Source organism: Callorhinus ursinus, unplaced genomic scaffold (assembly GCF_003265705.2).
Source record: "Callorhinus ursinus isolate GAN/ISIS: 27379988/994484 unplaced genomic scaffold, GSC_fseal_2.0 scaffold30, whole genome shotgun sequence".
NCBI classification, from domain to species: domain Eukaryota; kingdom Metazoa; phylum Chordata; class Mammalia; order Carnivora; family Otariidae; genus Callorhinus; species Callorhinus ursinus.
This window is the reverse complement of record NW_027397092.1, coordinates 12,777,292-12,794,580: the sequence shown is the minus strand read 5'-3', so window position 1 is coordinate 12,794,580 and position 17,289 is coordinate 12,777,292. Positions and strand designations below refer to the sequence as shown.

Genomic DNA, 17,289 nt, shown 5'->3' with positions numbered 1-17,289 from the left:
TAGTTTCAAGTATACAACTGCAGTGATTCTACAAGTTTAAATATTATGCTGTGCTCATGCCCAGTGTAGCTACCGTGTGTCACTATGCGTTGCTCTAACAATATCATCGACCCTATTCTTTATGTCGTGTCTTTTATTTCCGTGGCCTTTGCATTCCGTAACTGGAAACCTGTACTTCCCACTCCTCTTCGCCCATTTTGCCCAACCTCTCCACCCCCCTCCTCTCTGGGAACCATCTCTGTATTATAGGTCAGCTTGTGCTTTTGGTGTGTGTTTATTCATTTGTGTTTTTAGATCCCACACAGGAATGAAGTCATACGATATCTGTCTCTCTCAGTCGGACTTATTTCACTTAGCATAATTACTTCTAGAAGTAATTATTTTCTCAGATGGCATGCCCTCATCCTTTTTATGGCTGCGTAACATTCCATTGTGTGTATGTCCCACATCTTCCTTCATTATCCATTCATCTATCAGTGGACACTGAGGTTGCTTCCATATCTTGGCTATCATAAATACTGCTTCAGCAAACAAGGAGTGCATATATCTTTTCAACTTAGTGTTTGCGTTTTCTTTGGGCAAATGCCCAGTAATGGAATTACTGGCTCATAAAGTAGTTTATTTTTAATTGTTTGAGGAACCTCCATACTGTTTTCCACAGTAGCTGTACCAGTTTGCATTCCCACCAACCATGTTTGATGATTCCTTTTTCTCCCCACATCCTTGCTAACAGTTGTTACTTCTTGACTTTTTGACTTTAGCCATGCTGACTGGAGTAAAATGATACCTCATTGTGGTTGCAATTTGCATTTCCCTGATGATTAGTGATGTTGAGCATCTTTTGACATGTCTGTTGTCTTTGGAAAAGTGCGAACTCGGTTCCTCTGCCCATTTTTTAGTCAGATTGTTTGTTTTTTTGGTGTTGTGTTAAGTTATTTATATATTTTTGGATAGTGACCCCTTATCAGATAGAGCAGATGAAATTTGACTATGCAATATACTATGCCCAGTAATTATTTTCTAAGTAAACAAATGAATAGAAAAACCTAATAAATAGAGAAAAATTCACCAAGATCATTAAATTTTAATGAAAATCTTGACAATACTATTGGCTGTTCATTTTGAAATGAATAAAATTTATTTCAAAATGAATTTTGAAATATTAATGAGGGGAAGGAAGGCTTTGCTTTTAAGATGATGGAATAAAAATGTGTTCCCTCACTCCCATCCCCTGAAGATTTAGAAATGCAGCGGAGGAGGGAAGAGTGTTGCTTATTTAACTGAGGAATGGTCCCAAAATACAGACTCTGAAGAATATCTTTCAAATATTATAAAATTTCAATCAAAAACCACATAAGAGGTGCGGTGACCTATTCTTCTTTAGACTTTAATAGAATACGGGTATCTTCCAAAGTAACTGCCCCAATTTAAGAGTTCATCCAGCAATCTTTGAGTACAAGATTGGGAACACAGGTGAATGAGAGAAACATAAAATGTTTCTGTAGAAGTCCAGTTCCACATTCAGTGTGAAGAGGGAAAACACAGTTGACATACTAAGACTCAAAGAACTTTACTCAGAGCCACAGTGACCTCCTAAATTACAAAAAACTTGGTATGCATGCCCCATGGGCAGAGTGTATAACCAATTTGGTGAGAGAATGCTCGTACAACAAACATGAATTGAAGCTATAGATTACAGCCAGCTCAGCAATGGGTGATCTTCTGTTACATTATTTTTCAGCAAATAGTTGAAATGGTGAAAATCAGTCAAAGATGGATAATTACAGAAGAGTGCAACTAAGTTATATATACTGGGGTTGAGGCGGTGGGGAGAAGAAAGGAGTATAAACAAGAATTAAGACTAAGACACCTCAGGAATGGAGGAAGACAAGTTTAGGAAAATCGTTTCATAATCTGTAAGAGACACCATTAAATAAAAACTGTAATAAAAGAGCTTGAAAATGAAGATAAAGCAGTATCAAGAGAGAATGATCTAGCAGAGCTCAGAAAAGAAAAGCATCACAGAAATTAGGCACAGTAGAATTAATAAAAAGAAGCAAAGGCTGATGAAAACACAAGTAAAAATGTGGGTATGGAAGTGATTAATAAGAAAATGATATAGGTGGAAGACAAAAAATCCAACATTGCATAAATAAAGTGCCCCCCAAAAGAGAAAAGTAGAAAAAAAATTGAAATATATTTGAGTATATGAGTATCTCATAGAAGATATTTATATCTGTATATAAGAAGAACACACCGCCCCCATGAAAAACTATTACAGAACAGTCACTTACTGAGTTACACTTTACTGAACTGTGTGTGGCTCTTGGAAGACCCTAATAAACTAGAAGGACAGGTGGTCCTCCCCACCCCCCCTCCCTGCCCCCGCTTTGCTCTCAAGTTGTTTATGTTTTGCTCAGGGAACAACAGGCATCAAACAAGTAATGGACATGATAATTTCATATAGCAGTAAGTCTTTTTGAGTAAGACTTAATGATTAAATGGGAGCTAATTTAGAAGACATTTCCAAGGAAGGCTTCGCTGACAAGGAGACATTTGAGCTGATGCACAGAAATGAAAAGGAGGGGCGCCTGGGTGGCTCAGTCATTAAGAGTCTGCCTTCCGCTCGGATCGAGCCCCGCATCCACCTTCCTGCTCAGTGGGAAGCCTGCTTCTCCCTTTCCCACTGCCCCTGCTTGTGTTCCTTCTCTCACTGTGTCTGTCTCTGTCAAATAAATAAATAAAATCTTTAAGAAAAAAAAGAAGAAGAAGAAAGAAGGAGCAATAAGATTTGGTGGCCTCTTCATCACCAGTCATCAGGTAGATGAAAACCAAAACCGCAGTGAGATACCACCTCACACCTGTTAGGATGACTAATCATAAAAAAGACAAGAGATAACAAGTGTTGACAAGGATGTGGAGAAAAGGAACCCCATGCACTGTGACCGTATGTACTGTTGGTGGGAACGTAAACTGCTAAGGCCACGAGGTATGGATTTTGGAATTTCCTCAAGAAATTAAATATAGAACTACCATATAATCCAGCGGTCCCACTTTGGGGTATATATCCAAAGGAGACAAAAGCATTATCTCAAAAAAAATACCTGAACTCCAATGTTCATTGTAGCATTATTGGCAATAGCCAAGGTGTGGAGACATCTTAGGTGTGTATCAGTGCATGAGTGGACAAGAAAACGTACACACACACCCACACACACACACACTCAGGATTCAGGGAATCCTGTCATTTATGAGAACATACAGATGAACCCAAAGGGCAATATGCAAAGTGAAATAAGCCAGACCGAGAAAGACACGGTATCACTTATATTTGGAGTCTAAAAAAATAAATAAATTGAGCTCGCAGAAATCGTGGAGAAAAATGTTTGTCAGGGGCTTGAGGGTGGGGGAAATAGGGAGAGGTTGGTAAAAGCATACAAACTTACAGGTATAAGATGAATAAGGTCTAAGGATCTGATGTGTGACGTGGCAGCGACTACAGCTGATAACCCTGTACTGTGTAATTGAAATTTGCTAAGAGAACAGAATTTAAATATTCTCCCACAGAAAAATATGTGAGGTAATGGGTGACTGATTCACTTGATGGAGGAATCCTTTTACTTTATACCTCAATAAATCTGGAAATAAAATAGAACAAAATAGGAATCAGAGCGCTGAGAGGAAAAAAAAAAAGAGAGAAATTTGTCCTGAAGGGAACACAGATGAGGTACTAGTTAGAGGTATAAGACGTTATTAAAAGAGATGGTTTTTTTTTTTAAGATGGAAGTTATGAGAAAATGTGTGTCGAGAGAATAACTCACTGAAAAAGGATAACTGTGAACTCTTGGAAGGCAGTCCAGAGTACAAGTGCAAAGAGTGGCCTTTGAGAAAAACCAGAGAATCTTTAACTGTGGAAAAAGACAAGAGGTGGAAAGTGAGGGCCACACGGGTGGTGGGTAGTGGAGAGATGGAGGAGTTCTCGTCTCCGTGTGCAGTAAGTAGTCATTGTAGAAAGTGGGAGCATGGTGGACATACGAAGAAATACAGTAAGATTGTCAAAGGAGCATTCGTTCGCATTTGAGATTTGAATCATGAGTTAAAGTGAGACCTGTCCCGTTTGTGGGTTTGTCTCTGGCCTGTCATGCTGCATAGACAGAGCTAAGTGCACGAAGACAGAGCGGTGGACAATGCCATGGTCACTAATTGGCAGTCCTGATGTGATGGAGAAATTTTTCTAAGGATAAAGCCTGGAATGCTAGAAATCAAAATTTCATAGGTAGTGCAACATCACACCAAGATATTCCCGAGTGAAGTTACAAATTTCAACAAGAGAAAAAAGAAAAAGTTATCAGAAAAGACTTCTGATGGCTTGAGGCACCTGGGCAGAAAAGGAAAATTACCTACAAGGCAGGAAAAAAATCAAGCTACTTTCTTCAAGGTCTCACAGTAATTCTTACACCAATGGTAGCAGAGCAGAAGTAATTAAAATTTTGGGACCTGTCTAGCCGTCTTTCAAGTATAAAAGCTCTATCATATATCATCAGACATGGAGGAACTCATTCAGTATGTCCAACAAGAGCCCTTCTTAAAAAAAGTAATTCAGACAACAAAAATGCAAATCAGAATAAAGGTGAGCGACATCAAGGATAGCATTAGATCAAGAAGGCAGACCTTGAACCCTCAGATTCTAGAAATAACAGACACTATACAGTTTTTTAAATCCATAACTTAGCTCACTATTTTTGTACATATACTTTAAAATTTCCATAGTAAGTTTTTTTTTTTCCTAAAAGGGAAGGAAAATTTCACCCAAGACACATGATGGTGATGAGAGCAAAGTGAAACCCCTTAAAGCTTCCAGAGAGAAAAACCAGATTTCCTGGAAATGAGCAGTAACATTGGGTAAAAGAAAAACAATGGAGCAATATTTTCCAAAGATGCTAAGGGAAAATAATTTTGAACTAAAATTCTACACTCAGTCCAGTAATAAAATAAAAAAGACATTGTCAGAAATGTATTCTAGAATGCTTACCACCCGCACACCCTCTAAAATGATTACCGAGCTAGATACTCCCATGTTTTGTTTTATTAATCTAAAAGGACAGGGTACTATCCATGAAGCAGTGGTAAGCCAAGGAACCAGGAAACCTCATGATTTGGTTTACAGAGATACTGATGGCACATAAAGAAAAGATCTAGCAAACCAAAATCTCTAGATCACATCGGCGTGGCAGGTGGCACCGGGAGAGGGCAGAAGACCTCGTGCCAGAGACTTTTGAAACTGGTCCTTGTTGACACCGATGGAAAAGTCTACATTGAGGGCAAATGCTGATAAAAAAGAAAGCACAAGCAAAATAAATATCAACAAATTAAAGATTAAAAAAAAGTATAAAGATGAAAGCAGCTCAATCAAAACTATCTCATTATGAGCTCCTTTATGCTCATAAGAACAGAGCTTCAAAAAAAAAATGCCCCAAGCAAAATTTACGGAATGCAAATATAGTGAGGACAAAGGAGATTTTAATAAAGCAGTTTTGCTCTAATTTATCACCAACCAAAAGAGCAGTACTACCTACATTCCTTCTACCATTAGTGGCCCTCACACACCATACTACCCCTGTGATTTTACGCAAAGCTAGTCTGGAAGCTTGCCCGTCATCCCTGCCTGTGTGACTGTAATCCTCCTCTCTTCCCCTCCCTAACGCCTCCCCCTGCTCTGCTCCCAGCCTCTCTCTCCTGTCACGTAACCAGCACTCTCTCCCCCACAGTTCTTTCCCACTTTGTCTGGTGTCGCAGGGCGAGTTTATGTCTTGTGGAGGCCAGTTTTCATCAACCACCACCCCTTCCCCACGAGGGGTGGGGAGGGAAAAAGAAAGAAAAAACTTTGTTAAGAAAGAACCCACCTGGAAAGATGAAGTTAAAAATAAGTCCATATTCACATATGACTGGTTTTTAATCCCGTCGTTATTAGTATTTTGGCAAGGAAGTTTTAAATAACATAAAACCCACTTGAGGATAATCTGAAAATAGTAATTTTACAGTCTGCTCATTATTCACCCTCTTTGTTTTCCCCAAGATGAAAATGAATGCAGGACCAAGCCAGGAATTTGTGAAAATGGGCGCTGTGTGAACACTATCGGGAGCTACAGATGTGAGTGTAATGAAGGATTTCAGTCAAGTTCCTCAGGCACTGAATGCCTTGGTAAGTGACACCTGAGTGTATTTTACCTGGTGAATAAAACATCTGTTTTATGATGTCATCACAGAAGAGCTCTACGTACATATTCTTGTCTGCTAAAAAATCCCCCAATCTGAGTAATGCATATCCTTCTTCCTAAAGGTACACATCTATTAAAATGATGTATTTCTGTGCATGTGAGTTGTATGCACATCTATGTGTAATGTAAATAGCCTTCTTAGATAGTCTTTCCAAAATTAAGATTAATTAAGCTCTATGGAAAATGTGACTTTAGTAAAACTTACATCAGGAGATGATTTAATTCCAAAAGAAAATATTTGCTGTGTGAGGTAAGCTTTGCTGTATTAGAAATATTAAAGTAAATGCCACATTTCAAAAATGCAATGAGGTTTAATTTTTATTTTATGGTACAGAAAAATGTTTTACAAAATATTTTCCTGTGGAAAATATGAATCTCAGACATTATGTTGTATTTTCATGCTAAAATGCATACATTATAAACCATTTCAGTTAATTATGAGCAGGTGTAAAAGTATGGAGTAGTAAAATTTAAGGCAGAGAAATAAGAGCACTCATCACTTGATCTGATATAAAAACAGCATGTTTCAGCTGTATCAGATTTTTCTCCAAATGATGTCATTGCATTCAATCCTAGGAGATTGTTAGTCAAGAAAATAAATTTTGTTTGCTGATGTCTTCAATCCAGACCCTTACTAACCACCATCTTTCCGGCAATAGAAAAGATAGCCTACCATGTAGGCTAGGAGGATATAGATAACCTATAACGTACTTCTCTGTTCGTATTATTAAGGTTTCACTAGGATGGTTCATAAAACCATATTAAAGATTTATTTGCATATTTACATCAGAGAAATTCCTTTATTTATACTGAAAAAAAAAATCTGTTTAGTCCCAATGTTTGAACACTCTTTTAGATGCAGAAAAGATGAGATTGGATTGAATATGTACCAAGATGGTAACATCATCCAGGATTTACTTTTCAAAAACAAGTCCTGGATACTCATTCGCTTATTTAAAGGGAAATAATTTGGGGTGCCTGGGTGGCTCAGTCGGTTAAGCATCTGCCTTCAGCTCAGATCATGATCCCAGGGTCCTGGGATCGAGCCCCGCGTCGGGCTCCCTGCTCAGCGGGAAGGCTGCTTCTCCCTCTCCCTCTGCCCCTCTCTCCTGCTCGTGTGCTCTCTCTCTCTCCCTTGACAAATAAATGTTTAAAAATAAATAAATAAAAGGAAATAATTTCACTTCATTTTCCTTTTATTTGTGTTCTACAGGAATGGTAGTTTACTATCAGTTAGCTGCTGATGGGTTGAAGAAAAATAAATCTATTTCCTAAGTATCATATCACTTTTTGTCAAATTTAATAAATTGTAGTAAAAGAGCACACTGCAGACTCCTTCTCCAGCAACTTTTTATAATCATGAAGCTGTCTGAAGCACGGTGGCTGTTCACAGAGAAGACTATTTACCTTTGAAAAAGTTTGTGCCAGGAGGAAAAACACTGACTGTCCTTTCTTATTTTGAAGATCAAGTGTCAGTTCCATGTCATTGATGTTCATTACCCACATTGTTATTTCAGACAACCGACAGGGACTCTGCTTTGCCGAGGTGCTGCAGACAATGTGCCAGATGGCGTCCAGCAGCCGCAACCTGGTCACAAAGTCCGAGTGCTGCTGTGACGGGGGGCGGGGCTGGGGGCACCAGTGTGAGCTTTGCCCGCTTCCCGGAACGGCCCAGTACAAAAAGATATGTCCTCACGGCCCTGGATACACCACCGATGGAAGAGGTGAGGAGCTGAGCAAAAGTCATGCACATTTTCGATGCAGTGAACATTAATTCAGATCAATCTGAAGGAAAAGTGAAAAAGTGATATAATGGCTAAAATATTTATATGTATACGTGTTTGTATATGCTTTTTGCCAATGATTAAGAGACTTGAAAAGATGTAAACTTCATACCGAATCTAAGAGGTAGAATTTATTAGGAAACTAAAGCATGAAGCTTAGGTAATGATAAGTAATTTTCTTGAGATAACACCCTTTCTAAGGTGTCTGAGAACATACCTGTCTAACCCCAAAGGCCATGTAACCTCCAAACTATATTTGCTTTATTTAAATAAGTGTTGTTTATTTGAGTGTGCACAAGGACACAGTCTGTTTGCAACATATTTACACACCAGCATGTCTCATAATTGGTTAGTGGTTTCCAGTTATTTTTTTTGTTTTGTTTTGTTTTTTTCCCTGAGACCACTCCTCATTTAAGGAGTTTATATCTAAAGGCTCCAACTTTGGAGATCATTCTAGCCTCTGACCCATTATTCCTCTTTGTTTCCATTTTTTTTTTTTTTTTGTACAACCACCTGATAGACTAGAGCCCTGAAAAAAAATACCATTTTCTTCTATTACTGTACAGACTGTTGGTCCTGGGCCCAATTACTCTGCTCATGAAACCCTTTCTTCAGAGTCTAATCCAAATGTGGACGTGAGGTCCAGGTGTGGGAAATCACCACAAATCCCAGATTAGTTGGACTTCAGAGAGACAGCTTTCTACATCTTGCCAAAATAATTCATACTTAGATTGCAAAATGAGTAGACCGAAGCAGGGCTTTCAACAGAGCCTCCATTTATGGACCTCTTCCAATCCCGTCAATATTCTTTCCCTTCCGTGTTGCCCTTCAACGGAGTGATGAAGAGGTACTCCAGCGCTGCTGTGAGTGCTGGTTGCTAATTATTTCACGTCCGTCCCTTCATTTCTCTTAGCTTCTCACCAATTTTATCCTTACATATATATTAACTTGTGTGTTTGTTTTTATTTGGGGTTTTCTTTTTCGCCCACAGATATTGATGAGTGTAAGGTGATGCCAAACCTCTGCACCCATGGTCAGTGCATCAATACCATGGGCTCATTCCGATGCTTCTGCAAGGTTGGCTACACGACAGACATCAGCGGCACCTCGTGTGTAGGTAAGGCGCGGGTGGGTCTCTGTGTCTGGGGGTGGCCAACTTCTGTTTCCTACGAGTCACCGTGGCAATGCGGGAGGTTTACTGTGGGGCGCTGCAATGCACCTTTTATGCAGTCATGCCATTGCTTTCAGGAATGTGGCTCCTGATAGCACAGTAGTTGTCCAATAATGTGCGACACAGAACTGCTCAGTTCATCAGAAGTGTTTGGTCGGGGAGCATAAAAACTATAAAAAAATATTCTTTCACCATTTTATATTTTAATTTAAAATTACAAGCGCCTCTTCGTTTGTCAGTCTCTTGTTGAAAGAAGAGGGCTTCTAACGGTGAGCCTGTGTGTGAGCATGTTTGGACTTGTTTGCCATTGCTGGTTTTTGGCATAAAATATACGAATGAAGCCTCGTGTAAAATTTGCAGTTGCAAAGCAGTGTCAGGACAGAATCCTTCTACATTTTTACAATCTCTTTTTCTAATTTCTTACGGTCTCACCCCCACCATTCTGTACCGGTGGAGGACAGCGGGTGGGGGCCTGGCCTCTAATGAGTCTTTTCCAAAGCATGTGACTTAGTTTTCATTGAAGAAAAAAAAAGTGTCTCTTCTCCTCCATATTTAATCAACTTGCATGATAGTCCATTAAAGCACCTATTTCACTAACAAACACACCTGGCATGAAAAGGTTCAGAAAAACGAAACTGACCCTTAGTAGGCATGTGACTCACTTGATTGGGCATGGGAGTCCTTGAGAACAGGCTACTGATCACCAGCTTCCAGCGTTCTCGAAAATGTGTGTGACTTTTGCTCAGTGTGTTTTACTAGGAAGAGGAGATTCTTTGCTGTCCATCAGTCCTAGCAGAAGAGAGCTAGCATGTTCAAGGGAGGATGATTTCGGGAGGGTTGGTTTGGTTCAGGACGTGAGCAGAGTGTGTAGAATCTATAAGGCACAGTGCTGTGTGCTGGGGCTGTACCATCCTGGGGCCAAAAGAAAAGAGGGAGGCGGTGTTGAACCCTGCAAGGAGAAAGCTGGGCCCCGAGGGTCTGCTTTGAAAGGCGCTGTGACCTCTGATCCCGTGACTCTGAGACTGAGCCATCTTGCTGGGAGGGAGCGGAAGGAAGTAAGGACCAGATGGAAGACAGAGGGCAGGAGAGCCTGCCGACCGTGTGTGGGCAGTCGAGCTGCCTGGCCCAGGAGCAGCGTGGGCCTGACTCGGGTGCCGGCAAGCCTGTGGGGACCCCACGGTGCTCGGCGGGTCAGCTCACAGTTTCAGAGAAGGTCTTCCAGAGCCATGTGTCAGAAGAAAGAAACTCCTACTTTTAAGAGAATGATCCTTGAGCTGTAAACCAAAGTACATAAATCTAAAGAATGCAGTGGATTTTTTTTTTTTTTTTGCCCCCAGACAATTGTCCAGATAGTACATGTGTCCCAAGAACCATAGATTGATCTACAAAGTAAACCAGTATGTTACTGTCGAGAAAACTTCTGTGCATCATTTTCCCCTGGCTGTTTTTTCCATTTTAAGTTAAAGTGGGAAGGAAAAACACGGAGTAAGAACATGGAGGGAGGAAAGAGGCCGGTCATTTCTTGAAACTGAGAATGTAATCCTGACATCCCTTTCACTTAGATCTTGATGAATGTTCCCAGTCCCCGAAACCGTGCAACTTCATCTGCAAGAACACTGAGGGGAGTTACCAGTGCTCCTGTCCTCGGGGCTACGTCCTGCAAGAGGATGGGAAGACGTGCAGAGGTGAGGGGGACGTCTCTGGCATTTCTGACCCCCGTGTCTCACTCCTTGCACATCCAAATTCATCTAATCGCTGTCATTAAAGCACACCTTCCTAGTGACCACTTGAACTGTCACAGACAGTTCTACCAGAGGACACATGGTAGGAGACAGGGAGAATGAAAGCCCAGATTACAGCTGTTTGCTTCTTACGTAGCAAACCGCACAAACTGATAATTAAGTGAAATTAAATAAAACAAAAAAAAAATGTTAGTGAGGGAAGAGATTGAAACAAATAACTAAAATAAGATTTATTTTGCTGCTAATCCAAGATTTTATTTCTTCTCGACTGTCTTTATTACACATTTAGTGCAGGTGATTGAAAATGGATGGATGAATTTCACTTTTTCGCACAGGTAGTATTAAAAGTAATTATCAAACTAAACTAGACAATGACCATAGCTTCAGGGCTTTCCTCGGGCATTCAGTTTTATCGTAAACCTCACCGGAATGAAATGAGTGGGTTGAGAAAATCCCTGTCTAGCTGAATGTTTGAAATACAGGTTATTCCTAAGAAGACGAAGTGGTATTTCCAAGGAATACCAAATAATAATAATTATTGTAGCCAAGCAGTACTGTTCTCTTGGATCTATTTAGTGAACTGTTACGAGTCAGTTTAATTTTGCATGTTGTTATGAGTGCAAACAGTGTGTTTATTAAGCTTCAAAATAATGAATTAGTGTTGTGTGCATCTTATACTGCTTTCTGCATTTACTTAAATGTATTCTCCCACATTAAGTTTTAATCTAACTGAAATCACAGTCAAATATAAATTCCGTTTGTGGCCAGCATTACAGCTGTATTTTTGCTTCCTCTGGTGTTTATGATGCTGTGTTCATTCGGACCCTGAGAGCCGGACTCAGTGCTTATTTTCAGACCTTCCATCAGTTTCCAGCTTCTGTTTTATTTTTATTTAATCTCCCCCCCACCCCCTCAAGAGGAATAAGTGACCAGCCATATACTAAACTCTGCACTAAATGCAAGAAGTAGAACCTTGGGGTATTCACTTTGAGAAGAGTTCACGGAAACCACTGTGACTCAGCCATTCAGCTTCTTATTTTAAGAAAACTTTGTGTTACGTACCACCCTAGCCGTCCTATCGGAGTAGCCCGCAGTATGGGCACTGCTTGAGTGTGAGAAGAAACCGCTCGCCATATGCATCCGGAAGTCTGTGAAGCTTCCAGCAGAGCTCTAGACAAAATACGCCCGAGTCGAACATGTCCACCACATCCTGTGGCTTCCTGGGAAGGGAGGCGGAGCCAGGTAACTCTGCGCTGATTTTCACTGGCTTCTCTTTCACCTCAGACCTTGATGAGTGTCAGACCAAACAGCACAACTGCCAGTTCCTGTGTGTCAACACGCTGGGAGGCTTCACCTGCAGATGCCCGCCGGGTTTCACACAGCACCACACGGCTTGCGTCGGTAAGACACAACCCCACAGGCACGTTCTGCTGACTGAGGGTCGGTGCGTAACAAGGGTGCTTAAAATGGAAGAATGTTGAATGGCTCCATACTGAGAACCAATATGTCATTATTACTGGTCCAGAAATGTTGCTAATAAGTGTTTTTTCATAAGAACAGTATCCAAGGGAAAAAATAAATAAGGTCCAAGCTCGTTTAAGGTCCAAGCATGTGCACAGTAGGTATATTCCGAACAGGACCTTTAGGTTGCATTCTAAATATAACCATGTATGTTCAGACTAAATATGAACAAAGGCTCACTGTGATTTAGAACATGCTAATGGACAGGGTAGGTTATTTTATGTTAGAAGACACACATGTGTTAAGAGAGTTTCAGTCTGCATTATCAAAAACCATGTCCTCAGTTGACCCAAGATATGCTTTAATTTCACCTCTCTTGAAATACTCCTTTTCTTGCCACTTTTGCCTCTAACCTGACAGTGAATCCTGGCATACGTTTCCCCCAAATTTTCACATCTTAAACTTAGGTTTTCATGCCTCACTTTTCACTTTGTGTAGTGAAATCTGAGTCATGTAACGACTGGGAAGCTTGACGCTCCTCCTTCTTGCTTTGCTAGACAACAATGAATGTGGGTCTCAGCCTTCACTCTGTGGAGCAAAAGGAATCTGCCAGAACACGCCTGGCAGTTTCAGCTGCGAATGCCAAAGAGGGTTCTCTCTCGATGCCACTGGACTAAACTGTGAAGGTGAGTTTATTTGCTAAAAAAACCCTTAATCTAATACAGCAAACTATTTTAGCTTCCAAGCCACTAAATAGAGAAATGAGATCATCTCAAAAGGAAAAAAAAGTATTTAACAAAATAGAACTTAGTGGTTGATTTTCGTTCACACATTTTCACATATCATTTTGGGGGCAGAGGAAGACTTTAATGTGACAGAACAAAAATTCTATATGAATTGGTTTTTAGAGTAACTGGAGTCTTTACCTAATTACTGGTCTAAAAACAAAAAAAAAAAACAACTGAAAAGGAATTCTGTAACTAATATGGTATACAGTAGTGTACAAATATATCAGAAAAAAATGATGATGGATTTTTGTTCCATGATAACTAAATGAGTGAAAGTTAAGTGTAAGAAAAGAAACAGTTATCAAAGAGAATTGTAAAATATATGAAAAGCACTGGGGAAAGTGATGGCTATTTCTATTTTAATTTTTCTGAAACTCCTCTTACTCACTCTCTTCTCTAAAATGGGCATTTTCTATCAAGCCACCTGCCCCCCAATAGGTATTTCCTGTAAAGTCCAAAGAAACATTTAACTGGGAATAAAATAAGAATCTGTCTGTACTCAACAAAATATTATACTGTTCTCCAGTATCTCCACTGCAAGGGCTAATGTAGTAGAGTTGGTATCTTTTACAAAATACACATGCCAGAAATTATAAGATGGTATACATCCCCTTATATTTTTATAAACTATTGCAATTTAAGTCTTTACTGATTTTAGTCCCCCTTTGTTATTCTTAGAAACGTATGGTTCTGGATTCTAGAAATATATTCAGAGTTTTTAAAATACTCTTTATAAGAAGTATAAGACATATATAAATCTAATTTGTAGCCAGGAAAAATTCAGTTTTGAAGATTTCCATTTTAACATTTTATATTTGAAGTCATTGAAACTTCTAAAGTATTCTGTATATACAGCTGCTTGCTGAGTTCAGCGTGTGATTATCCACATAAGATACCATTTATTAATTAGGCATACAAGTTTGTTATACACACATCAAACATGCCAATTTTATTTCACTCTCTATGGGTCGATTTCAAGCCTCAGTTGTCATTCCAAAAGAGTATTGCATGTATGGACAGGGAAATTATTCCATATGTTGTAATAATACCATATCATATCTAAAAATAACATATACTTAAATTTTGCATCTAATTAATGTCAAATGGTAATAAAAACTTTTGCGTGCAAAGCAATTACACTCTTTAGGTGTCTCTGTAGTGCTTGTATTGTCCCACACATGAGGATTTTATTTTTTTAAGATTTTTTTTTTAATTTATTTATTTGAGAGAGAGGGAAGGGAGCATGAGCGGGAGCGTCGGCTCTTGGTTTTGGCTTAGGTTGTGATCTCAGGGTTGTGAGATGGAGCCCCACATCAGGCTCCATGCTCAGCGGGAAGTCTGCTTGAGATTCTGTCTCCCTCTCCCTCTGCCCCTCCCCGCCTCTCTCAAATAAATAAATCTTAAAAAAAAAAATAGCTTAAGGTGGGTTCTCATCTCAGAACCATTCTTTGTATCGCCGCTAATAACCCTGTGACTTGGGAAAAGTCACAGCCTCTCTGTGTGTCTTGTTTATTAGTTCCCCCGATAATAGTTCACCCAGGTTGCGTTTGGAGTGCGTTTAAGGACAGTAGAGGAAAGGGTGCCTCAGTATCATGCCGGGATTGTTTTTGCAGACGTGGATGAATGTGATGGAAACCACAGGTGCCAACATGGCTGCCAGAACATCCTGGGAGGCTACAGGTGTGGCTGCCCCCAGGGGTATATTCAGCACTACCAGTGGAATCAGTGTGTCGGTGAGTCCGCGCTTGTTACACAGCATCTGCTTTTCTTACCTTAAAGTAGCTTTGCGTAACATGGACAAATAAGAAAGGCTGATGTTTCGGTTTGGGCTTTGAAGCCTAGCACTTGAACCCCAGTCCTTTGGACGGGTGCATGGGATTCCTGACACTAGTCTCTCTACTTGTGTATGTTTGAAAATACCCGGAATAAAAATGTTGTTTTAAGTACCCAGAAGGTAACTCAACTCTAGCGTTTATAATTTTAATTTTCTACTAGATATAAGTTTAACTTTCTGAAGACGGTGTCAAGATGCATCGTCTTCCTTTGCCAAGGTCAGGGGCTTTTCATCATTACTTTCTTAACTTTAGATTTGGGGTTGAAGAATTGCCCACCCATCTCCCTCATATAAATCTAAATGAACTCAGATCAGCTTAGTAAGGACCGTCCATCTGGGCTTTCCAGTTACATAGATTTAATGAAGAAGGTTAAGTATCTGAAGGTAAAAGAAGTACCTAGTTACCGCTAATTCTGTTGAATTGAATTTGTCTCCAGACAAAAGTGTTTGTAAAATAAATAAAGCCTGTAGGCCCTCAGCCCTGTTCCTGGCAATGATAATAGTCAATGGAAATTCTCCTTTTAAGGAGAGACTGATCAAAGAGAACATTATTCTGTGCTTGAATAGCCAGCTGATTTACTTAGCAGAGGCCTAATTTCTTGGCTCCATCTGAATGCACTTCATGGACCTGCCATCCAACACGTTGTGACATCACATGCCCACACAGCTGAGCCTGAAAGGGGGCAGTGGTCCTGCAGGGAGCCAGCAGGGGATTTCCTGTGCCTCTGCAGTGATTTCAGTTACCCCACGTGTTCCCCAAATATTTCACTGTGAGCATCCACTCGATAAATTAATCTGATTTTATCCTTTGTGGTCTCCTCAAAAGAAATCTCTAATGACAGTTTAGTGAATTGAGAGGAGAAAATCAAGACGAATTGCAGAGGGAAGCCAACTTGGTGAAAGTCACAGAGATGCTGTGACCTTGTGCAAGGCCAAAGAGACGCTTTGCCAGCCCACGAAGAGATGCTCTTGTGCAGGGAAATGCAGAAACCGTTCATGATCTCGAAGTTAGGGACAGAGTTACCTAGGATTATCAGAATGATGAGTTAGGCAATCAAAATGATTTCATAAGTTTACTTCTTTCTCTCTTCCCACACACACACACACAGAAAAATGTTGCCCAAGTCCTTATGCCCTGACTGATTTATAAACAGAGGCAAGGTACAGGCACACTCTTCAGAATATAGCGAACAGTACCTTTGTAGACAGCTGTTAAAACAGCTTAAAATAATTATGCTTTGTTTGTTTACTAAATAAAGTGGAGGGTCTCGTATTTTACAAATAACATGGACTTCTTGGTTAATTCTGTGGATCTTAAGGCAAAAAGAATGATCTTCTAATATTTCATAGGTGTCTTATTAAATAGAATTCTCATTTTTAAATTGATCCTAAGTATAAATAAGAGCACATGTCATCTCACATTCCAAGTTTTTTAAGTCTTCTGAAGCTTCTGCCTATAAACATCTAGTGCAAAAATATCCGTATAGTTTTTCACTAAATTGGTCTGAATTTAAAGTCAAGGCTATATGGTACATCCTAATTCCCCTTTGGGGGATTCTCAGAGGGGGCACAGTCACCCCCACAGCAGCTCACCCAGTGTAACAGCCGGGATTTATTTGGGAAGGTTCTAGATTCGTCCGTGCAGGGTTGAGGAATCTAGCTGGTCCCTACTTTAATTGCTGACTTCCTTGCTTTGAATTCACATAATTCCAGTTAGAATTCTAACCCAAATATATGACAGGGATAGAATTAAACAAACCATCAGGAACTAGTAAAAGCAACAAGTTATCAAAAGAACAAGAATTATGACAAAAGTGCACATTGAAAGGCCACAGATTATTTTTATCTGTTACTGCGTGTGTATCATTGGTCATTTCATATGATCTAGGGGGGAAAAGTAGAATGAACTATTTCAGATTTATCTGGATTCTCTTAGTAAATGGACAAAACTGTTCAGAGTCAATGCATCAGATAATTTAAGTAATATTAAATGATTAGTACTACGGCATTTTTGAAATGTGGCATTTTCACATTACTAATACTACTGCCAACTTAAGGAAAATGAGTTTTTTTGTGTTAATACTGAAGAAAGGTTTTTGAAATTCAAATGAATACTTGAAGATATTGCCACTCACTTGTCAGAGAACATCTATATAACATTCTGGTACATAGACTCTACAGTTTCTCCGATGTTTACAAGCATTATAATTATTCAAAATTGAAAATAAGTG

At 39.7% G+C, this 17,289-nt stretch overlaps 1 protein-coding gene across 1 annotated transcript in view; it reads left to right on the top strand.

The window, feature by feature from the left end:
- FBN2 (fibrillin 2) overlaps positions 1-17,289 on the top strand; it is a 255,478-nt gene that overhangs the window by 230,087 nt on the left and 8,102 nt on the right. Inside the window, exons 56-62 of the mRNA XM_025860885.2 lie at positions 6,077-6,202; positions 7,796-8,002; positions 9,054-9,179; positions 10,796-10,918; positions 12,260-12,376; positions 12,994-13,122; positions 14,838-14,957. Coding sequence (XP_025716670.1) covers positions 6,077-6,202; positions 7,796-8,002; positions 9,054-9,179; positions 10,796-10,918; positions 12,260-12,376; positions 12,994-13,122; positions 14,838-14,957 — 948 coding nt within the window. The remainder of the gene's footprint in view (positions 1-6,076; positions 6,203-7,795; positions 8,003-9,053; positions 9,180-10,795; positions 10,919-12,259; positions 12,377-12,993; positions 13,123-14,837; positions 14,958-17,289) is intronic.